Genomic DNA, 25,260 nt, shown 5'->3' on the forward strand with positions numbered 1-25,260 from the left:
TTTTTTTTACTCCTCCGAGAGCAAAAGCTAATCTCTCATGGTAAAAAGTGAGATGTGGATGAGTCAAAAATATTTTCCATTCTTGCATATGAATTGCCTTCTCTGTTTGTGTTTCATTTTCATAAACGTCTTCGAAGAATGTTGTTTGAACAGTTTTGTGTAGGAGCAGGAGCAGGGTCCATATTTCAGCCTTCCATCAACCTGGTTGAGGAAGATGTTGTGGGAAGTTATCATCCAGCCCTCTCCCAGAAAAATGAAATATCCTAGGAAATATTGAAAAGGCAGAATATTTCTCTGGATATGAAAAGAAGAAACATGTTTTAAAAGACAGAATAGTTTCCTGTAGCTTCCTGTCCATCCCCACTGTTAATGGGCCATTAAGAAGGCCAAGCTAGTCCACTTACATAATAAAGATTTCTCCATTGCAGCTGCAGGGGAGATAGGATTAAAAGCATGATAATATTGGCCCTTTACTCAACTGACCACATGGCATCTGAGAACTCAAACCTGGATTCAAAACACAGCCACTAACTCATAAGGTAACACTAGAAATAAAATTAGAAGGATATGTCTCCATTCACATTATTAGCTTGGGGGGGGGGGGAAGTACCATTAATTAGGAAAACTCCATATACAACAAATATACAATTGTCAGCAACTATGTGAGCAAAAAGAATTTTCAACACCTCAGTCTTAGGACTTCGAAGAGGCAGGACAGAAAAAGTATTAACACTTTTGAAATTGTGTATAAGAGAAAGTTCTTTTGAGAATACCATGGACAGCCAGGAAAACAGACAAATCATCAAACAAAGCCACAAGTTCTCACTCAGAGGGCAATGATTAGACTTACCCCACTTCAGACACATTTGATAGCCTAGTTTCTGAAGAAGGTTTGGATGTTGGAAAAGGTGAAAAGAAAGAGAAGAGAATGAACACAGCAACGTAGGTAGTTATAATGGAGATGGGTACACCATGGGAGGCTGAAAGACCAGGTTAAGGACAGATAATCATGAAGAAAATATGTGGGTATGGTCATAGAAGTTAAAACCAGCTTAATAATCAGCTAAATAACTGCATGTATACTTAAAAGCCTATCCTCCAAGTTCTCATTTACCGTGTTTCCCTGAAAATAAAACATGGTCTTATTTTCTTTAAACCCCTGGAATAAGCGCTTGGCCTTATTTTTGGGAAGTCCATTTAATCCATTTGTGAGATAAAGTTGCTCACAATCTACACAAATGAAGAACATGTCATCTGCAAAACAACATCAAAATAAAATACATGATGAAGAACAATTGAATTCCTTTTGAGGGGTCGTTAGTGCTTTCTAAACTTGATTGTGTTCTTGCAGATGTTTCATTACCCAAACTAGGTAACATCATCAAAGATGATCAAAGATTTAAAGTATCCTCTTAACTGTAAGAGATTCATCTAAGGAGTGCAGATATATAAGGAAGAAACATGGTAACTAATATAGCATGATACATGCTTGATAGCATGATACAAAATTGAATCCTGTGAGCCCAAGGGAAGTGTCTATGCACACATTGGTACCTGGAGTTAGACGCTTAATTATTTGAGAAACTAAATAATCTAAGAAATGAAATGAAATCTCGCAGAAATAGAAAATAACAGTGGTAGCAATGGGAAGATTGCTCCGAATATACTGTGTTTGTCTGTTTCTCTGTGTGCGCAACTATGGGTGTGTTGTGATAATTATACATGAAAACTATTTTCCCCTTGTAGAAGCAAGATGACTACATTATAAAAAGTTTAGTTTAAATTATACTTCCACTTTATTGTATGCTGGTCAGACCAGTCTTGTGCAGTGCTGTGTCAGGCAATGGGTAATATATTGAGGAAGGACTTGAGCAAACTGACAAGATTTAGAGAAGAGCACTATGGTGATCAAGGCTCAAAAAAATCTAGCCTCACCAAGTACTGAGACTGAAAGGAATCAGAATGGTTAGCCCCAAGGACGCAAGACTGACTGGAAAATATACATGCCCTCTTCAGCAATTGAAAGTTGTCATATAGAAGGCCAAGCTCTGCTCCTTATCATCTCAGAGGGCAGAATAAGAAACCGTTGGTTTAAATTACATAAAGGGAAATTCACCTCTGTGTGTGTGTGTGTGTGTGTGTGTGTGTGTGTGTGTACACACATAAATATATGTATATACATAGAGGGAGGGGAGAGGGAGGGGAGAGGGAGGGAGGGAGGGAGGGGGAGAGTGAGTGAGTGAGTGAGAGAGAGTGAGTGGGAGGGAGGGAGGGAGGGAGGGAGAGAGAGAGAGAGAGAGAGAGAGAGAGAGGGAGGAAATAGCTGTCGTACACCACTACATATACAGTAGCTTGGCCAATGGATCTCAGTGGAAGGGTGATACAATATAGGAAATTGAATGGTGTGTTAAATGTGGTTGGCAGGCATTTGGCAAGCTAAGTGTAATTTTAAGAACAACCTCCCTCCTATGCCTGAAGATAAAAGTTTTCAATCAGTGTGTGCTACCTGCTCTAACCTTACAATCGATGCAAAAGCTACGAGGGACACAAATAGCCATGGAAAGATACATGCTCGGCATCACAAGACAAGACAAGATAGAAAGACCTGCAACGTGGATTTGAGAACAAATGAAATTATACGTTGTCTTGAGTAAAAGAATGGAAATGGAAATGGGCCGGTCACATAGCAAGAAAAACTGATGGCAGGTGGCCAAGGCTGTCATAGAATGGATCCCACCTGATTAAAAGCATCCACAAAAGAGACCTAAAACAAGATGGATCGACAATATCAGCAAGTATTGAGAGCCCAACTGGCAAAGGAAAGCTCCAGACCGTATTGGTTGGAAGCATGCAGAAGCAGACTTCATCCTGCAGTGGACAGAGAATGTGTAGAATGGAGATGGATGATGAAAGGGAATTTCCAATTGATTCTTAGAAAAACTTGCCGACAATGATAATAGTTGACAGTGAAAGCAAGTCCCTGACTGTGAATGATGGTGGTCTCTCTTTTACTGTGCATATTCAGGCACAAGCTAACTACTGTAATCTGATTTCCTTCACTGAGAAGAGGGTTGGATTTGATCTGCATGGCCCCTTCCAACTCTGTGATTTCACAATTCAAAGATTTAAGATTGACACCATGAAAAGGAATATTATTTGCTCTGCTTGCAAATCTGCTTCAGATGGCTCAAATGTACTCAAGAGTCAGATTAAACAATAACAATAATAAACATGTTCCAAGACTAAAAAGATAACATCATTACAAAAGATGCTGACACAATAATCACAAACAACTATAATCATCTTAGTGAAGCTTTCTACACAGTTCACTGCCAGGGCATTTTATGGAGACTTTTTGACTCTATGAATATTGTATTCCTGCCAGGAGCAATGGGACGCCCTAATAAGCCACGTTGAACAAGCAACCTCTTCTTTTGTTGCCTCCACTTCCTTCTTGGCTGGAACCCCCTAATATTTGGTCTCTCTCTCTCTCTCCTTAGAACAGATTGTCCCGCAACACATGCTTCTGGGCAAGGCCTGTTATATTAAAGGTGCTTCTGCTAAACTTAGTCCTGGGATTTTTCTCACTGTATTGGTTGCCTTTTGTTTCAGAGCGTGCCATGAAAGGCATTTATCATTCCAATTGTCATTTGCCCTATAGATAAGTCAAATAGTTCTTAGACAGCATCCACAACAGTGGTGGGTTGCAGGAAGTATGCCCCAGCACAGGCATACTGGTGCTGCTGAGAGCCCCAGGTACCGTTCCGGTATAGTGCTCTGGAGGGCCCACCCGCCTGCCTGCTCGCTCGCTCGCTCTCCTTGAGCTGTTCAGGGCTGCCGCTCATGCGCACGGAACATACGGCGCCTGCCTGATGCACCGCCGAGCAGCTGGAGCATTACAGAGGCATCACAGAGTGTTACAGGTGGTAAGTACACATGACATGCTGTGTGTGTGCGCACGTCTGCTGCTTGCGTTCATGTGGTGGACACCTGGCCCCATTGCACCGTACTGGTTGCACTGGGATCTGGAACGCACCACTAATCCACCACCACAGCTTCACAGTTCTTTCCTGCCTTAGGGAGAAAACATATTCAGATATGTACATGTCACATGCATGCATATAGCACTGAATATTCTGTTCCGTTCTTCCTTTATTTTTAGATGCACTAGTGGTTTCATATATGCACCTTGCACCTAAAAAGCATTTGTAAAATTTCTCCAAGGCATCTTCCTGAAGGAACGGTAGTTTCACCCAGATGTAGCTCATTTCCAGTTATAACAACCTCTAGAGCAGTGTTTCTCATCCTTGGTAACTTGAAGATGTCCGGACTTCAACTCCCAGAATTCCCCAGCCAGCATTCACTGGCTGGGGAATTCTGGGAGTTGAAGTCCGGACATCTTCAAGTTGCCAAGGTTGAGAAACACTGCTCTAGAGCCATGCAGACCTCACTGTATTAAAATACCAGCATAATAAAATTTCACTTTGATATAAGTGATATAAATAAATCACTAATATAGAAATAAAGGGACTTATGCTCAAGCAAACCACTGTTGTTTGTTAACTGAAAATATTTATATGTTCCCTTTTTGTGTAAACTCAATCCAGGGAAACCATTTTATTTTTCGATAAGGCCTAAGCAGGGCTTCAGAGGTAATACCAGCATTTTAAAATGCTTTGGCCAAGAAGTGTTTATTGATATAAGTGCCACTATCAAATCATCTAGTCCTTACCAATGTCCAAAGGTCCTGATACCACAGCAGAGAAAAACCTACCATCTCTTGATGGGAGAAAAGTGCAACAGAATATGTAATATTATATAGAAGTTAAGTGTTGGAAAAAGAATGCTTCAACCCTGCTTCATAATGGTAATTGTTTAATTACGAAGAACAAAGGGGAAATGGTCTATTTTCCAAATTACCAAATTATTTATATAGAAGGCTTCACTTCCTGCATCCCATAATTTCTCCTCTTCCACCTCCTCCTTTTTTTGAAATCTGGCTGCAAAGTCTAGTTAAAATATCTCTTTTGGAGCTTGCATAATGTTTGAGATGTCATAATAGTAATACACATGGACAAAGGGTGGGTTGCATGTCTGACATATTTTTGCAAGAACAGAAGATGAGTCAGAGAGACCATGTTTGCAGAAGATTCTGAATGGAAACAATCACACTGCTTTGGCCGAGACAAATCCCAGTAATAAACGGTAAGCAGCTACCGATAATATGCAGTTTTTCCAGTCATGGTGGTAAAACAATATAAAAGCTTTGTTAAATTTTGGACCCCCTTGTGAAAACGAAACAGTATATTTCAGCACAGTCATGATCAGAAGGAGAAAAACTGAAATTAAGCTGTAGATTCAGGAGATTTATGAAAACACACATCCCTGAATCTATGTACAGACTGCACATACTTGGTTGGTTTTGCTGAAATGAACCAGGAGCAGAGTCAGAAGTGAAAAAAAATAACATTTTGAAGTATAAAGTTGCTAAAGAATGTGCTCCCGTTGTTAAACTAAAATTTGTAGTTTTAGAAGCAGAAGCCTTTGTAGATCTTCATGCTATTTCAAAAAGAACTTATGGCAGAAGGCTGCATGCAAGGGATACCCTAGCAATTCTGGAAATTGCTAGGGTATCTTAAAGATGCCACGGTTAAGAAACACTGCCGCATATGCTGAGGGGATCATCCAAAAGGAACGTGTTTCTGTGCTTAACCCAAAGTCATATGCTGGACCTAGTGAGAGATGGAAATGAAAGAAGTGACAGAAGGGAGCAGCGATAGGGTTGAAAACTGCCATGGAAATACCTTTTAGTCACATTACCTTTCAAAAGAGGCAATTTTTCAAAAATGAGGAAATTAGCAGAAAGGAAGTAAGACACATTATGTCAACATAATATGAACTACGAAAGTATAATGCAAATCAGGGAAGTCTAGGAGATCAGAAGCATGTTTAATAAGCAATGTGCAGAGGTGGTATGGGACTCCCTGACTGGGAGCTTTATTACAAAGCAGCAGCACTAACATGAATCAGGGATTGGATAAATTAAAAAATAAAAGAATACTATCATTAGTATCATTCCCTTCCTTTATTTTAACTTTTTATCTTTTTAGTTCTGTATCTTGTAAGCCACCTGGAGTCCTTCGGGATTGGGTGGCATATAAATTCATTAAATTTACAATTTACAATTTACATTAGAGGACCACGATTTGCAAATGGGATGGCATTTTTTCCTATGGGAAGAGGGTAAAAAGAAACAAAAATACTTTCACAGACACTATATTAGAGATGCACTGATGCAGGTCTGGAATAAAATTAGAGAAAAACACTATATGAAAATACCGACATGGCTTTCCACTATGGAAGCCATGACACATCCCAATACACTAGAGCTATCAAAAATGGTTAGATATAGTGAAATTTTAGACATCCAAGGAAATTTGAAAACAAATCAGGAATTAAAGGAGCAAAATATAAATTTAGATTGGTGGCCATATCTCCAACTACAATCGAGATACAAAAAAAAATGTAAAAGAATATGGAATATACACAGAATTACAACAAATAGATAAAATTTTAATTGGCCTGGAAAATAAATTCATAATGAAAATTTACAAATATTTATTAGAAGTAACATTAGAAGAAGAAAAAGTTAAAGGTTGCATGATAGCGTGGGCCAAAAACTTTGGTTACAATATAGATCTAGTAGATTGGGAAAGAATTTGGAACACAAATTATAAACTAACATGATCAGCAGCACTTAAAGAAAATATATCCAAATATTTTATCATTGGCATTTACCACCAATGAGATTGGCTAAAATGTACCCAAACATGAATCTGACCTGCTAGAAGTGTAAAAAAAATGCAAGGGACTTTTTATCACATATGGTGGATCTGCCTGGAAACACAAAAATATTGGACAAAAATTTGGAAATGGGTGCAAGAAATTACAGGAGAACAGATAAAATACAAACCCAAAATCTTTCTGCTGGAAATAATCAAAGGGAAATATACAAAGAAATTAAATACATATTAACACATCTGCTAACCACAGCTAGAATTGCCCAATACTAGAAACAAAATAATATCCCCTTGGACGAATTAGTGATAAAAAATTTTTTGGATTGTGCAGAGATGGACAAATTAACACTAAAATTAAAAGATAAAGAAGAGTCGGAATATTATGAAATTTGAAACATTTGGTTCAAATGGCTGCAAAACAAGAATAAAATTAATTAAGCCAAAAAAACGATATATATAACTGTGTATAAAGATGTGTAAACATAGAAGTGAAATAATATATACATGTATAGGTATGATGACATAATAATGTTGATATAATGACTGTAAAGTGTAGAAGGGAAAATAATAATAAAAAAGAATAACCGTAAAAAATAAGCAATGTGAAGAAATCTATTAGACATATAGAAACACTCAAAGATCATTTCACAAAGTGGAAATTTGGTGAAATGCAGATAACAGAAACGGAATATATGTATGAAAAAAAAAAGAAAGGCAAATAGGCAATAAGAATTTTTTTAAAAATGATTTTAAGAACTTGTTCAAATGTTCATTAATCATTATGACTTCATCATTTCATTAAATAACACAGAGACAGAAACAGGCAAACAATTTGGACTGTTGGATATGAATGGCTTACTAAGGTTGGTGGGGAGGAGATAATAGTATTTTATTCATTATAGAAAATGCAAGATAGATATTTGTGGGAGAATGAGAACCTAAGGCTGGAATCATGAATCATATTAAACTAAATCCTGGCTGGATTAGCAGAAATACTAAACCATAAAACATGGGTTAAACCAGAATGCTAGGTTCATACCACATACTTAAGAAAACTGAAGCAAACAATGCATCTATGCATATATGAATTATTAAAACAAATATTAGTGACAAAGGTAAAAATAACTTTATTAACATATTTAAAACCAAGCAAATAATGGCATCTATATCTGAGTTCACATTTCATTCAAATGTGAAATTGCTAATTTTCTAATTATTATCTTTTATAGGCTTTAAGATTTAACTTGTCGCTTGCTTGCTGTCTTCATTTTTTAAAGTATTTTTCCCAAAGTGTTACAAGAAAATTGAAAAATGGCATAAAATCGGGAACATCGTTCATTTATAACTTTGCCTTAATAATAAATTGTACAACCATACCTGGAATATTATGTGCAGATCTGTTTAAATTTACATAATATCAGTTGCTAAAAATTCTAATTTCAAACTTTCACATTAATGATCATGGTAGTAACAGAATGTCACTCTTTTCTGAATGAATACCATAGTTGATTTATAGAAAATGTTAATGAAATTCAATAGCTATTTGTCTGAAGGATTATAGGGACTCCAGCTTGAATAGCAGGTTGGACTAGAAGACCTTCAATATCTCTTCCAAATCTGTATTTATTTATTTTTACTTTGAAAGCCATGTGCTGGGGATAATTCTCAGGCCTACTTTTATCCTCAGATATAAGTAGTCCACTGGTAATTGTATCACTCTTATGCCCAACTGATCTGTACAACCACTTCCCCCTATTCAACCATTTGTAAGCCATGGTTTATGGATGACCATGGAATGATATAATATATGCAGGAGTAGCAGCAGCAGTTACCTTCTAAAGCTAATTGGCTTAATGGATGAAGATTCCCAGAAGCTCATAATTTCATGAGGATATTCAAGAGTATTATTGCCCCTCTAGGTGTGGAGCTTCCCTGGTATGCGGAAAAATCAAGAATCTTTTGCAGGAGAAACAAAAATGTTTCTTATAGCTTTATGAAGACAGATACATTCAGTTTTATATGCTTTTGTGGATCACAGCTATTTTGTTTAATGCAGCTGAGAAAGTGACCTTTTCATGATTTAAAGCTACTATTAGAGTATTGGTTGTAATACTTGAAAACTATCTAAATAAATGCTAAACAAAGTGTTCTACTTGTAATGTTTTTAAGGATGTTGTGACTAAATTCACACATTCCAAGAGCCACACCTGTTACCCATTATTTATGGGTACAAACACCGTGCACCCATTATTTATGGTCTAATCCATAACTGACTGGGTTTACGGAACATGTTAAAGTCAAACCAAACCAATCGGTTTATGACATGTGTCCTTGAATGCACCAAGATAGCCTGCTAGCCTTTTCTAGAGGAAATGTCCTCCTAAATTTTCATCCTTATCTCATCCCGCACTCACTCCTTAGCCATTCCAGTTTTAAAGTAGTATTTTCTGTCTCCTCTTGGCACAAGCCTGCCAAAGAAATAATTTCTGACACTTTGTGTACAACATTGATGCTGGCACCTATCAGGAATATTTTAAGTGCAAGTAGAATAAAGAGACTTCAAGACTTTGCAGGAACTTTAAGAAATTCAACAGAGGGTGTTACACAGTGGTGGGTTTCAAAAATTTTTAGAACCTCTTCTATAGGTGTGGCCTGCTTTGTGGGAGTGGTTTGCTGGCCATGTGACTGGGTGGGAGTAGCTTTCCGGCCATGTGACCGGGTGGGAGTGGCCAACTTGTAAAATGTGGTGAAACTCACTTAACAACGCTCTTGCTTAGCAACCAAAATGTTGGCTCAGAAACCCTGGCATTTGAAGCACGCAAGTCTTAAAGCTGTCAAGTGACAAGACCCTTGCACCACTAACCCTTTTCAAAAAAAAAACCCCAGGGGTGTTCAAACTTGACAGCTTTAAGACTTGAGGACTTCAACTCCCAGAATTCCTCCTCTCGCTCTTCATCTTGATGATGTGCGGACGGGCAGGGGGAGGGAGCTGGAACCGGTTCTAAATGGCACTGTAGATTTGTGGAACCTCTTCTATAGAAGAACTGGCAGGAATCCACCCCTGGTGTTACATGAAAACTCAGATCAAGAACTTGCTTACACAGTGAAATAAAAAAGGAGGAACTGATGCTGGATTTGCTACATGAGAAGAGATTTAATAAGTATAACTGAATAGGTATATAAATCATGTATGTATCATAGCATTTTGCTACATGTTTGCAACCAAGGATCATAAAGTGCAAACTGGATATAGACAGTTGAATGATTATGAGACGTGGAGTTTTTTTAACGTGTTGTTATTTCTCTTCATAGAAATTGTTTTTGTATAAAAACCTGTAGCCTATAGGTTGCATTCCAGATCAAGTTTACAGTTGCAAAATGTCATTTACTAAATTATCTTCCCAATTCACAGAGCCTTCTTAACAATAATAATTTTTAACACTATGCAAAAGCATTTCCTTGATTTAAGCAATCTTTTTGAAATAAGTTGCGAGAACACAATAAGCAGTTTGCAGTCACAACTTGTTATTATTTACCTATTGCTATCTTTCTTTTTTATGCATGATAGAATATTCTACAAGCTGACCCATGATTATCCTTTTATCCCCACCCTCTTGATTTACGGGAATTCTAATTGAGAGGGAAATCGATCATTTTTAATTTTTAACTGATTACATTTAAAGCCAACCAATGGACTGTTCATAGTTCTCAGATTTCACTCCCTCTTGTGCCATTCTCTCAAGGTAAGGTAATATATGTCACAACTGTTGGTTCTATTAGCTATAGAAGTTTGCAGGAAGACAGTTGCTTCTTGTTCTCTTGTTTTTCTTCCATTCAGAGAACTTCCTGTTTCCCCTCCTTATTTGAAAAAATCTCTTTATTTCATCATATTTTTCTAATTGTTCCTTTTCAGCAAGATCTGCTGGAGTAATGGAATTCCCCCAAAGAGAGTGAAACTAAGTTGGGCTTAATCACATGATCAGAGATTGCGAAAAATGGGAGAGAGGAACTTGCCAACAGCCAGAGTAGAACAACAAGGAGTTATTTGAGACAGAGAGAAAATAAGTGGCTGCTCTTCAGAATTCCTCCAGCAAGAAACTGTTTTGATCCTTTTCAAGGAATAAGATCTGAGAAATAGGAGAGAGGCCTTTGTCTTTGGCTGGGATTAAAAACGAGAGTCATTTATTTGGTAGACTTTCTGCCATCATGAAGACCTGGCTGATCCTTCTGTGTTTGGCCATTATGACCATATCAAGTCTTCAACAGGTAAGTGCCCATTATTTACCTTATTAAGAGCAATGGAGAAGATCTAAACTTATTAGATTTCTAAGAGTATGCAGCATCTTAATATTTGTTGTTGGGATAAAATGAGAGAGAACACAGTCACAGAAACAAGCCAAGGTCACGGGGGCAAACATCTGGGATGTTTGTAATGTAATGCCTTACCAATGCTTTTATAATGCTTGTTGGATATTATATATGCTCTCCCTATGTGCAACTTTAGTGATGATGAAAGTTCTAGCCTTGTAGTGCTCCAAAGATAGTTTGAAACAGGAGAGAAAACTGCATTCTGGCAGTTTACTTGCTGCTGATTCTGTCACCAATGAATGCTTTGCAGGAATGGGGAGGTATTCTGACTATGAGGTCTTCTTATGGCCATTGCTCTTGGGGTATGTGAAAGTTATTCGCTTTCCAAGGACTGGATATCCTACAGCATAGCAAATCTGTACATAGTGCTTTACTGCACCACACACTTTCCCCAACAACAGGCTATTGTTCTGGGTCAACTCTTCTAGGACTTGCAAGTTGCTGCTGCCACTCAATCCTTTATGCTCAGGCTTTCAATAATCAATCCTATAACTTTCAGCTCAAACAACAGTCTTAAAATGTATAAAGTAGCAAATAGTCGTTATCTTTTTCCGAAAGGTTCTGCAGTGGTTGGGATGAAGTGTTGTTTCAGTGTGGTTGCTCTTTTTCTGGTTGCTACTGAGCTCCCAGCAAAGTTCCAAGCTCCAGGCAGGAGTCTCATCAGGATATTCTGCCCCTACGTAGCTTGAAATTCTGGCAATTGAACCCACTTGCCCGCTTGTGAAAGCTACCAGTTTCCAGATGTTGCCTCTGCTTCCCTGTTTGTATGCCATTCGGTTATCACTTTTCCTCTTACCCCCCCCCCCCGCCTCTGCCTTAGAATTTGCTTTTGTAAGATAAGGGCCTGGGTCAAATGAAGCTGCCCCCAAGCATCGGCACACCCTTAAAACGCCAGAGTGTGGCTCCATTATCACAGGCAGCTGGACACACTGGCTTGGATGCTTGTGAGTAAAGTTGGGAGTGAATGTACGATTGCATATTAAGGGAAGTGGTGTTGGGAAGCATTTTTGTCTGGATGCAGCTGTTTTCAGAGCACAGACAGCAACCCCAACTTCACAACCTCATAGGGCAAGGGATGAGGCAGCCCATTTTGCCTAGTCTATTATCGGTCATTGCCGGCACTGAATTTCCTTTGCAGCACTTGTTCCTGCAAAAATAGTTACTGATCTGAACCCCTCCGCCCCTTCCATCTCAGGGTCCTCCTCTGAGCCTAGAACCTAATTGATAAATCACATACAGGGAAAGTTGTGGGGTGAGTGACAAAGAGCACCCTGGTGGTTTTCATGAGCCCACCTCCATGCGTGTCACCTCTTCCAAACACAGGTCTAATTACTTTTGAAAGAGCACTAAACCCATGTCCAAAACTAGCCTGGACGACAGGTTGAAAATGTGAAGGAAAGGCACATTATGAAACTGGAGGAGCACGTCCATATTTATCAACTGTTAGGCAACTAAGCTGGCTAAACCCATTGCTCAAACCACTCACTTTTATTTGCCCAACCCCATCCAACCATACATTACAGAGAGCAATTGCTATATGGTCTCCCACTAGCAGATTGTATTTAATGGTAAGGGAAATAACACCAGAAAAATGCATCAATTGCTTTCCTTAATTTGTCTTCATTAAGACTGTTAAGGGCAGCAATACATACTAGCAGCTCAATAGGCTCAAATATCAGGGTAGTGTCATTTATATCAGCACATTCTTCTGCCAACTTGTGGACTGGAGAAATGCACATTAACAGTCCCTAGTTAACTCCCTAGAGAGGAGCCAAGAAGCTATAGGATTCCTAGTTCATATCCTTTGTGACCTGATACTGCCACCTTGTGGTTCAAATCAGATGTTCAATGCCTTCTGAGAAAGTGCAAAAGAATGGAATGGAATGGAATGGAATGGAATGGAATGGAATGGAATAGAATAGTATGTTTATCTCAAAGGAGAGTGTCTCAGTGTAAGATAATCCTCTCCACAAAGGAAGAATGAACAAGAAAATCTCAGCCTGTTTTCAGCAAATCTAAGCCTGTATTTTAAGGGTAAATTATTAGGGTGGAATAATATACTTTCTTCAACTATTGAAGATTTAAGTGTTGACTGTTAAAAATTGTTGAATTATCAATTTGTTAACCAAACCAGAAAGAAGTGTTGATAAAGGAAATACATGGTTACTATTTGGGGTTTTTTAAATGATGAGTATGCATTTAAATAACAGGGATGTATTTCTCCATCACACCTTACCTCAAGGTTGCATCCAGAAGAGAAACAGTTGCTGAGAGGACTGAAGAACTTAAAGTAGTCAAATGCCAGAATGAAACCAGATTGCAGAAGATCTGGTCATGGTTGTGGAGAAGGAAGAAGGTGTGATTCAAAATTCAGATCACAATTGTGTTAATTCTATCAACTAACACAGTTTTGTTTATTCTCCAAAAGCACGTCTAACTTTTCCTCCAAACTTTGTGCTAAAAACTAACATAACACAACTAATTTCTCTTTTAAATCAGAAAGAAAATGTATTGTTTATGATGAAAGCAGACTACTAATGTGGATTTATTTTTCCAAGACACCTTGCATCAAAGAAGATAACGATATAACACCCACTCCCTTTCAAGATGTTGAGAGAAGGGAAGAGCCAGCTCTGAATGCAGATACTGGTACCAACTATGAGAATAACTTGGATTATCAGGTGTGTTGGCTAAGGGAAATCAGAAAAAGGATTTTTTAAACTCAGCTTTCTTTTGCATAGAAAGTAACAGTGAATTTATTTTAAAATTTTAGCTGTTCTACTATCTTAGGCATTACTAGCCAACAGCATTTTCATTCTGTTTTAGAAACATTATTGATAGGTTTCAAACTATTAACCATATGGTCATGAAGAAATAAAAGAAAACATTTATTTATGTGCTCTGGTTAGCAGACAGGAGAAGATATGTACTTTCTACATCTCAGAATCAAAAATTTAGAAAGAGTCATTTAAGGTTAAATGTCTAATCTGTTCACAGCAATAATCAGTGTCCAGAATTGTCTATTTCTGAAAATCCATTCTCCTGCAACTTTTCCCAGGAGAAAGCAATGAAAGCAATGTAGCAGGCTGCCAGCCTGTTGAAAAACCTAACTTGTACTGAACATAAACTTCTAATTTATTTTGTTTTGTTTTAAGGAACAAGGTATTGAAGTTTAATCTTTTAGAGTTCCTTTTATATGAAACATTTCCAAAACTGATTATATGTCAAACTCATCTAAACTGCAAAATGTCAAAACATTTAATTGTGACTAGTATGCAATATAGTGCCAAATATGCTTTTTTTTTAATTTAAAACCTAGGTATTTGGAGTCAAAAAAATGCCAATCATTTTTGCTTTTACTGATACATAAAAGCACACGTTCATATGTGTATAAATGTAATCCACTATTACTTAATATCAACATTTTATAGGAGACTTTAGTTAAGACTACACAAGGACCCCCACACAAGGAAAATGGAGAAGAAAAAGAATCTGCTAAAGTTCCAACAGAAAGACCAACCACAGAAAATACTAGCCCCATTCCCACAGTGTCTGATACCAGCTGTCCACCCAATTCATGCTCACAGCGCTGGAAACCATGGCCTACATGTGCTCAATCCACTCCAGAAGATGAACAGAAGCTGGCTGAGGCTCTATCCAGATTTTCGCTTGAGTTCTATAAAATAGCAGTCCAGAAAAATGATGGTAACATGGTTTTCTCACCCCTAAGCATCATAACAACACTTTCCAATCTTCTATTAGGTAAGAATACACCATTGGGGCCGCTGCATTATTCCCCCCCCCCTTACCTGAAGGATCTGAAGTGCAGTGTGAATGGGTCTCCTGCTATGTAGAAGTCCACAAATGTGTGAGCTCCTTGATTTATGTTTACATGAAAGGTCCTCTTGTATGCTACACATCAGTATAAAAAGATGCTATTAAATACTATGTATCTAAAAAAAACCCGGAAGTTATGAAACATCCCTTCTCTCATATGCATCCTTGTTTCAGATAGCATTACTAATATAGTAGACACATTTCTATCTTCCAATCTCATTTTTGTTATAAGAAAGTTATAGTACTAAACTATGGACAGCTTCATTTAAATTAAATTCCTATCTTTCTGGAACTGAGTTAGATTCATTTGGGAATCATTGGCAAGCTAAATAAAGCTTTGGACAGATTTTTCCAGCATTTATTCAGGACATATTTGTCTCTCTATTGTGTCAGGCTGCTAAGCACAATCTATTATTCTGATTACTGTTGCTGAAAATCCATGGAGACACAATTCATTTTCCACTAAAAGGTTTTGCTCCAACAATCAAATTCCAGCTTCAACATTTTTGTCTAATTTCTTTCCTTCTACGAGGCCTTCAGAACAACGAGGCAGTGCTGCAAACTGAACCTCTTGTTCCTGGTGTTTCCTAAGGAGTTTTATGCTCCTTAGAAAACAAACAGTCAGATATCGCCCACATAACTTGGGCTAAAGTGCCAACAGTTTTTTGCCTGTTGGCCATACCAGCTGAAGCTGATAATGTTAAGGTCTAAAATATCTTAGGGCACTTGAATGTCTTACTATATCTTAGAGGAAACTATTGCTGTACTTTCACTTAATCCACATCTCCAATGCTGGCAACAACAAGCTGGGAAACTGGTCGCATTGTCACACTAAATCATCCAATGGTAGTGATTGATGTCACATGGGTTTAACATGCTCTGTTGCTGGGAATTGTGTTAATATACCCGGAAAATGTATCTTTTACCTGATTAACAAAAAGAAACACCGGTACTGGTGTTTTCCATACAATGTGAACATTCAAATGTGGCTTTGCAACATGGAAGTTCATTAAAGTGAAGGGTAAGGTTAATGAAGAGATATATCTCAGTCTAGATCTCAGAATCAAGCCCGTGAGTTACATTTGGCAGCCTTGAAATTGTCAAGTAAAGCCTTGTAATTGCCATAGCAAAGGCATTGTTATAAAATCCAAGAACTTGGGAGGTGAAAAATTAAATAAGTAGGTTACAGGGGAAAAAAATCTGTGTGTTTGCACAATGGCATATAACCTCTCCACACACATATCTTTACCATTCAGGAGCCTGTGATGAAACCAAAGTTCGTCTTGAGAATTTGCTGTTCTATCCTAAAGAATTTGCCTGTGTGCATAGAGCCTTGAAAGCACTTGGCAAGTCTGAAGCCCTGACTTCAGCCAATGCGATTTTTTACCAACCAGGTGAGTAACAGTTGGTTTATTTTAACTAAAGGCCTGTTTTTTAAAAGTTAGCATGTTCCCAAATGGAAAGACAATATCTTCTTGGAATACAACTGAAGTCTGGCTTTCTCCATATATCCAGCAATAGATTAATGCTCAAATCCCAAAATTATTTACTTCAGATTGTACAATTAAATTCTGCAGAAGTAATATATGTTCTTTCAGATGTTCAGTCCCATCACTAGGTTAAACGCTAGAGCAGTGGTTCTCAATCTGTGGGTCGGGACCCTTTCGGGGTCGAATAACCCTTTCACAGGGGTCATCTAAGACCATCGGAAAACACATATTTCTGATGGACTTAGGAACCGAGACACCAATTTTATGGTTGGGGGTCACTACAACAGGAGGAACTGTATTAAAGGGTCGCGACATTGGGAAGGTTGAGAACCACTGCTCTAGACCAAGATAAAATGGCAGAAGGCCTTTTTTAGCCTCCTTTCTGTTTGTTGAGCAAATGCTACAGTAGTCTTCCCTAAGCTGATTTGAGGCCACAGTTACTACATTCGTTTTTTAAAGTTCGAAAAAATTAACTTATGATAATTGGATTTTTAGCTAATAAATGTTACTGGTAATAGTTCCTTTTTTTTTTACCATTCATATATTCCTAAGGCCCTGCAAAAAGGTTTGTGTGTGTAAATATGTTATAAGCATTTTTAAATTTTGAACTTTTTAATATTATTATAACTATATTTTCTTTGCCCCTTTGACAGACTCGGCCCAAAAATAATTTTAACATGTTTTTTTAAAAATACAAATGTAAAATACAGCAACAGAACAAAAGTGAAGGCTCGGTACTTTAAAGGAGAAGTTATGGTTTTCCTTTCTTCTAGTGACATTTTTGGACTTATTATGATTGAACATTTTTGTTGCTAATTTTCTCTTTTTACCTGGATCCATAAGCAGGATTCTATTTAATTGCTGTTTATAGATTTTAGCTAAGAAAAGTTGCTTATTCAGATCATTTCCCTTAGCTTAGTGTGAATCTATAAACAGCATATTAATTCATAGAACATAGAATGAAAGGGTTGGAAGGGACCTTGAAGGTCTGCTAGTCTGACCTGCTGCCTCTTCTGGACAAATGGTTGTCCAGTCTCTTTTTGAAAACTTCCAGTAATGGAGCACCCACAATTTCCAGACACAAGCCATTCCACTGATTAATTGTTCTCCATTGTCAGGAAATTTCTCCTAGGTTGAATCTCTCTTAGATCTTACATCTGTTACTTCCTCTCCTGCTCTCAGGTGCTTTGAAGAATAAGTTGACCATCCCTTCTCTGTGACAGCCCCTCAAATACTGGAAGTATGCTATCATATCACCCCTAGTCCTTCTCTTTGTTAGACTAGACATACCTAGTTCCCTAGCTCGTTTCTCATATGGTTTAGCCTCCAGACTCCTTATCTTTTTCTTCTCTGCACTCTTTCTAGAGCCTCAACATTTTTTTGTATTGTGGTAAAACCAGAATTGGAAGCAGTATTATCACTTCAAGTGATCTTGAAACTAACCCTCTGTTGATGCAACTTAGGCTCCATTTAGCCTCTTTGGCAGCTGTAGCACACTTAAATGATGGTCTATTGGGACACCTACATCAACTCTCATAGTGGCTTATCTAAATGGATAGGTGTTCTGTTACCACTTTCTTGTCTGTTTTGAGTTTCATTTCTGTTCTGTCTCCTATGATGCTGCTTTTGGTAGGTTGGGATATTGTTTCCTTTTGCACAAAGACAGATGCAAAAAATGAATTAGTGCTTTCCAGATTAGTACTTCCAAAGAAAATTCTATAGCTTATAAAGGAATTGATTATAATTCTCATATAAGAACATCCTTAAAAAGCACTCTTCTGGTCCCTTAAAGAAAATGAATTAATGACAGTATAACATATTATCTGTAAATGAGCCACAGTTGGAAACCATCCATCTTTATCTTTTAAATGAATAGCAAACTATAAAATCTTAGGAAGACAAGAATTATCTGTATTGTAAGTGGTACATGCCTGCTATTTCAATTCTTTTAATCTACATTTTTGACATGCAGCATTTAAGATGGCCAGTGGATTTAATAATCTAACGAGTACATTCTATCAAACCAAGCTGAAGCTCCTTAGTAACAACACACAGCAGGCAGTGACTGATATCAACTCATGGGTGAGTGAACGTACTGGTAACAAGATCAAGAAACTCTTGGATGACCTGGATTCTGATACCCAAATGGTGCTCCTCAACGCTGTGTACTTCCACTGTAAGTAAAATATTTCTAGGGATTCTGCCCTTGACATCTAACGTTCTCTGATTTTCTGTAGAAGGAAAGTGCTACAGAAAGGGGATCAATTAATCTAGAACTCACTGCCACCATCATTTTCTCTGGGGGAAAAAGAGAAATAAATAATTGTATTTCTTGTACTGCACATACTGTGTTGCTGGATCTGGGATTAAGAGTGGCAATCATTAAAGGATTAAAAATATAACAACCCAGTTATATTGTTATACTGTTATTATGTTATTAAAACACATAGAGAAATTAAACATTCAGATATTGGCATGTGTTGATGAGCTTGTACAAGGCAATTGTACTTGACCTCAGTGTGGTGCCTCCTGTCCCAGAGGCAATATGATTTATCACACTTCATGACACCAAAGGCCTCATATGGCAATTCCAGTATCTGAAGAGCCTTTTTCACCAGTTTTGTGTAAGATTCATCTGGTACTTCCAGTAGCTGAACTGCTGAATGAAATCTAGAGCAATATGAAGTCAAGTAAATGTCAGCCTTGCTTCCCTTTTATAAGTGGAGATGGAAGATTGCTTCTCAGGGCAGCTTTCACAGGTATGATTTGCATAAAGTATTTTCAAACCAAAGAAAGCATTGTACAATCCATTGTTGAGTTACTTTTACAAAAATACTAACAAGAGGAGAGAAACATGGGAGGAGGGGAGACTGTGACAATACTACTTTCCATGCTGTTATAATTACCTTCCTTAATTCTATAAGGAATTTCCTACTAAATATTGCCAAGCCAAGCTGTATCCTTATAACCTAATTACTACCTGGTTTATATTTGCATAAAACATGAAGGTTCACACAGCTTCTTGGCAGTTCAGATGCCTTACTCAAAGGAACACTAGCAATTTCTTGTGTGCCTCACAGATGCCGCATCAGATTCTTCTCTGCACCATCTCCTCTATACTGGGATGTCATTTATCCCTAATACACACTATTTCCGTTCATGTTTTCTGATACAGGAAGCAACATTAGTCCTTTGTCCCTCAGTATATTCTTATGACTTTTTTTCTTCTTCCAAGTCTTTTTGATAATCTGTCCCTCTATTGCTGACACTGTCTTTGAATATTATTATCTTCCATTCAGCATCCCTTAGATAACTAGTCCCAGTGGCCAATGGTGACACTGAGAATTTCCTATGCACATTGAAATTCTAAGTTACATCATGCAACCTGGATTGATGCAGGGAACTTAGTTAGCTAGACCATCAAGTTGGGCCTGAACCATCATGACAGTATTGGCAAATATCTGCCATGCTGACTTGTGTCCAGTAGTAATCCAAGAACAAATCAAGTAAGTTTTGTCTAGTAATCATTTTGGTCCCCAAATTGTTCCCAAACTCTTTCATAAGGCAGCCATCCATCATTTTGAGATCATTCTTAAAATTGATTCATGCTACACCTCCTAAGAATGATGAGACTAGCAACTGGTTATTTATTTATTGAATGAATTTATATGGCTGCCCAACACATCCATGGGTTGTTACTCTAGGTGGATTAAAAAATTAAAAATCCTCAATACAGAAACCCATAAGCTCACTCCACCCTCTGTTGATGTGATTCCACATTTCATGGAACCTTATTGAAATTGTTGATTAGAAGAGGAAATGGAAAGAGATGATTAAGCTTCATCCCTCCAACTGTGAAACCAAGGGATGCTTACTTTCCCTAACAGATAAAGGAAAGAATCAACCAATAATACCATTTAAATATTTGCATCTATATTTGTGGTTACACATACCCCCCCTCCCTTTAAATGTTTGAAAGCATAAAACAAATGAAAAATGCAGTGGCAAGTTGCTTTGGTGTTTTTTTTCAAAGCAACACGAATGGTCAACAAGATATCAAGAACTGAGCTCAATTGAGGAAACTTTTTTTTAAACTTCATTTAGATATTACAAGTTTATATAAACTTCACCTAATTTAAATTTATTCACTATTTAAATGTTATGAGTTGAAAGGTAGACTTACCCACAAATTTAAGTTGATTGCCCTGCTTTCAGGTCAGTTTTTACTAATAATCGAACAGCGCATCTATCTAATCCTTGAAACTCATCCAGCACAATTTTCATTGGATAAATTAAAATTTTTCTTATATAGTTGGTGTGTGCGTGTGTGTATTTGTGTGTGTGTGTGTGTGTATACCCTGTTTCCCAAAAAATAAGATCTTCCCCGATAATAAGCCCAATCTGGCTTTTGAGCGCATATACTAAAATAAGCCCTCCCCTGAAAATAAGCCCTCCCCCAAAATATTGCAACACAGCAGCAGCCATGAGGTGATCACTCTGGCTGCCTCCTGCACCTCAAAAATAATAAGACCTACCTGAAAATAAGGTCAAGCGCTTATTTTGGGGGTAAAAAAAAATAAGACTCTGTCTTATTTTCAGGGAAACACAGTGTGTGTATCTGTGTCTGTGTCTGTGTGTGTGTGTAAAGGCATGGGTGCATAAAGAGCTTCCCTCTTATCCAAGTTCTTTAACTTTTCAGCCAAATGGAAAACTATATTTAAAAAAAAGAATACAATCACTGAAGATTTCTACCGCCCTGATCTCCCTTCCATCAAGGTACCCATGATGACCAGTAAGAAATATCCAGTGACTTCCTACTTTGACTACAATTTGCAGGCTAAGGTAATGTGCACATGACAGCCTCTTTCAAGTCCCTTTTATCTGATCCATGCTTTCTATGAAGTATTCACATTCCATGAATTCCTTGACAGATAAGTTGTAACAGGGACCTAGGAAGTAAGACTTTTCTATCACAACATCTGCCCTCTGGAATCCCTGGCTGGTCCCAACCTGCTAACATTTTGTAAAGCCTTTAAAAGGTGGCAATTTTCCCATCAGGGAGCTGGGAAGTTAATTGGTTCTGGGAAATTGATGTGTCAACTGCTGATGTTTTATGTGGTTCTCAGCTGCCATCATGTGTATGTGTGCATGTGTGTGTGTGTGTGTGTGTGTGTGTGTGTGTGTATGTATGTATGTATGTATGTATGTATATGTGTGTATATATATATGACACTAAATATATACCTACTTCCCTGGCTCAGCTGATAAGGAGGAGGACCTTGTGGCTTAATGGTTAAGACATCTGCCTAAGATGTAATACAGCACAGGTTCGAATCCCAGTAAGGATATGGCTAGCTGATGAGAGCTAAATAGCTTGAAATAGATCTATACTAGTCTCCCTTTATTTATTTATCAGCACAAATACAACACAAATGTAACAAAGGTAAAATATTGGGTTTCTGTTGTGATGGTCTCTTGTGACGAGTTGATAGACAGAGAATGGAAGCAGTTAGCTTCCTCCCATAATTGGGGCATACCAGGGGTTGTGACATATATATATTAGTTACATTTGAATTTTTAGTCCTTTTTAGCTGCTTAGAAATGTAAAACAAAAATAAAAAGTAAGAATGGGGACAACAACAAAGGCAATGCATTTAAATGCAAACCCATGGCTGCCAGGGGTTTGATACCCACCGGCTCAAGGTTGACTCAGCCATCCTTCTGGAGTGGGTAAAATGAGGACCCAGATTGTTGGGGAAAATGTAAACCACTTCGAGAGGGCTGTAAAAGCACTGAGAAGCAGTATATAAATCCAAGTTCTATTGCTACCAGTAAATACTCTACCTATACCATGAGAGTTATTGTTCTCTAGAGATACATGGTTCCTAAAGCATTCATGGAGTTCCACTTTCATGCCCAGCACTTTTGCTCTTTTGAGTTAAAAACCATTATTGGACTGAATAAGGGTTAGATTGTCTATTGTTAATGTACAAGCAGGAGATCTTTCTTTTTTAGTATTTTAAAAGCCCAAATAACAAATGCTGCAACCCTTCTTGTACCTCTAGTAAAAAACAAACAAAACAAAGATAAAAGATAGAATTAAACCAGAACTTTCAAACAAGGCTATTGACCATGCCATTTGGATGGATGGATGGATGGATGGATGGATGGATGGATGGATGGATGGACAGACAAACAAATAACTAGATAATCACTTCTCACTCCTCTTCAGAGGTGGGTTTCTGCCAGTTCTGCCCAGATTGGGCAAACCGGTAGTGGTGGCAACGGCAGGCTCCACCACCTGCCCATCATGCGTGTGTGTGTGTGTGTGTGTGTGTGTGAGCGCACGGGCATGAGCAAACTGGTAGTAAAAAAAATGGAAACCTACCATGCGGACCTCCCAGGCTCCATTTTTACTGGCAGAGGGATGCAGGACGCCGTCGCAACTGAAAATGAAGCCTCAATGAGTGATGTCGAGCTGGCCATGCCCATTCTGGGCATCCCCCCACACCCATCCCCCCCGAGGTCAAACACAACCCTGATGTGGCCCTCAATGAAATCAAGTTTGACACCTCTGGACTAGTGGCTGATGGATATTTGCTTCATCAGGTTGGCCAGTTTCAGCTGCATGACGATTTGAGTTTGGTGATCCTCGTCCCTCGCTCCCAGTTCATAAACCTCTCTGAGATAGAAGAACGTCTCACTGTAACAACCGTCATGGCTGCTCTGGATAGGCTGGAGGCCTTGCATGTGAAGCCAACAATAGTAATGCTACCAAAATTTAAGCTGGAATCATCCCAGGATCTTGCTGAAATCATTGGAGAAATGGGTAAGCAAAATTAAGAAATTAAATCAGTGGGAACATTAGAGATGAGGACAATATACCTGTATTTTTCAGAATATAAGACACACCTTTTTCCCTCAAAAAAGAGGCTGAAAATCTGAGTACTGAATATAGCATTTTTTTGCCTCTTGAAACTCTGCCCCCTTCACCAAATGGCCGTGCATAGCCTTTAGGAGGCTTCCAGAGAGCTCCTGGGGGCTGGGGAGGGCAGAAATGAGTTAAAAACGGGCCATTTGTTTTGATTACATGACCCCGGAGATGCTACAATGGTCGTGAGTGAAAGCTCTGGTCATAAGTCCTTTTTTCAGTGCTGTTGCAACTTCAAATGGTCAATAAATGAGTGGTTGTAAGTCGAAGACTATCTGTAACTTTGGAAGATAATGAGGAAATAGGAAAAAAACATTCCCTCTTGCTCTGATTTCAGTGCAATTCTCTTGAATAATAGAAAATTATTAAAGTTGGGGAATGGAAAACGCTTTTGAGACTTTTAGGATTGTCATTTTGGCCTCCCTTGTGAGAGGATACTTGGAAAGATGGCTGTAAAAGAAAGAAAAGAAGAAAATGACAAGAAAAGATAAAAAATATATCACGTGCATAAACATTAGGTAATAAAAGTTGACTGGATACAATATTGAGCCTTTAATTAATGTTTAATTAAATAAGAATTATTCTAACTGGGAGAGATTGCAGAATCGGATTGACTTGCCAATATGTGTCACAGAAAGACCTTTACAATGAGGGCATTGCGAGTTTTTAGAATAGTGTTTTACAAACAAATGTCATAATTCCTCTTTAAATAATTCTGGGAAAGCAACACACTTCAGCTATGTATAAGCAGGTAATATGGACATTACCCGAACATGTTGTTTTGCAGATTTAGATATATTTTAGTACTGTTTTTCTTTCAAATGTTGAGCCATTTCTTATGCATCCTTTCAACGTTTCCTTTTAGATTTTGGCCTTTTTTATGATGCTGATTTGTGTGGGATGACTCAGGGCGAACCAATAGCTGTGTCCAGTGCCAAGCACAAGTCTGTCCTACAAGTCTCAGAGGAGGGAGTAGAGGGAGCTGCTGCAACAGCCGTCAACCTAGCACGTACAGCCACAGTCTTTGAAGTGCAACAGCCGTTCATCTTTTTGTTTGTGAGGGATCATAGAGTCCCAGTCTTTATGGGACGTGTCACTAACCCACTGGCATCCTAACTTTTCCATGCCCTCCCAATTTCCATTAATGGGACGAAGCCAGCTTGCATATTACCCTAGCTAGCTCAACCTGAAAAATATAATCAGGAGGTTTGTGGAACTCTGATTCCATGGAGCACATTTATTTAGCATCTTCAATTAAAAGGTTATTTTATTTGTTCGTGTTATCTTTTTTTTAAAGATCTGTTCTCTGCTTCTCTGTGTGTTTTGTATATCCCTTTTGCATCTATGAGCCCAAGAGAAATCCATCTCATTTATGCCAGACATGAAGTATATGAGTGGGGCTCCACCATGTCTGTATGTTTGACCTCTTCTATCCCTTTTGGTCTTCTAAGAAATAAAGTATAATTGTATTGTCTCCTTGGACTGTTATTGCTGTATCTCAGACTAAGATTTACTGGAGAGAATTTGGGGTAAAAGATTTCTGTCAATAGCTGTTAGATACCGCCCCCACCACCACCACTGATAGAGGTTTCCACCACGGTCCTCTGTTCCGGCGGGAACAGAGGTCGAATCCCATTGGTCAAGAAGTCTGACAGATCCCTTTAAAAGGGGATGCTGTCCAACCCGTCTTCAGCCGGATGTTTACTTGACTTGCAATAAAGAGCTGTTGTTACTGGAGCCTTTGTGTGCCTTCCTTTACTCAATGTAACACTGGTGACGAAGGTGAGATTGGAAGGCAACTAGGCAAACAAAAAAAGCAACCGGAATCTTGCAA

The 25,260-nt window shown here is 38.2% G+C and overlaps 1 protein-coding gene across 3 annotated transcripts; it reads left to right on the forward strand.

Annotated features, from left to right (window-relative positions):
* Positions 1–10,450: 10,450 nt before the first annotated feature.
* SERPING1 (serpin family G member 1) lies at positions 10,451–24,900 on the forward strand. 3 transcript variants are annotated; one of them, XM_032219085.1, is made up of 10 exons: positions 10,451–10,543; positions 10,714–11,066; positions 13,411–13,524; positions 13,727–13,849; positions 14,600–14,930; positions 16,262–16,399; positions 18,468–18,671; positions 21,195–21,337; positions 23,105–23,324; positions 24,292–24,542. In XM_032219085.1, exons 2-10 carry the CDS (start codon positions 11,007–11,009, stop codon positions 24,540–24,542), a joined length of 1,584 nt encoding a protein of 527 aa, XP_032074976.1. In that variant the 5' UTR covers positions 10,451–10,543; positions 10,714–11,006. The 3 variants fall into 3 exon arrangements, with proteins under 3 accessions (XP_032074976.1, XP_032074968.1, XP_032074983.1); XM_032219077.1 differs by lacking the exon at positions 10,451–10,543 and having other exon boundaries at positions 10,568–11,066; positions 24,292–24,900; XM_032219092.1 differs by lacking the exons at positions 10,451–10,543; positions 13,411–13,524 and having other exon boundaries at positions 10,568–11,066.
* Positions 24,901–25,260: the final 360 nt, after the last annotated feature.

This window comes from Thamnophis elegans, chromosome 1 (assembly GCF_009769535.1).
Source record: "Thamnophis elegans isolate rThaEle1 chromosome 1, rThaEle1.pri, whole genome shotgun sequence".
In the NCBI taxonomy this organism is placed as follows: Eukaryota; Metazoa; Chordata; class Lepidosauria; order Squamata; family Colubridae; genus Thamnophis; species Thamnophis elegans.

Bases quoted from the DNA above. Each gene is read 5' to 3' on its own strand.
- SERPING1 (XM_032219085.1), top strand. From the start codon at position 11,007: ATGAAGACCTGGCTGATCCTTCTGTGTTTGGCCATTATGACCATATCA. The intron at 16,400-18,467 runs GTGAGTAACAGT...TTTGACATGCAG, and splicing joins TGCGATTTTTTACCAACCAG to CATTTAAGATGGCCAGTGGA. The intron at 23,325-24,291 runs GTAAGCAAAATT...GTTTCCTTTTAG, and splicing joins TGAAATCATTGGAGAAATGG to ATTTTGGCCTTTTTTATGAT.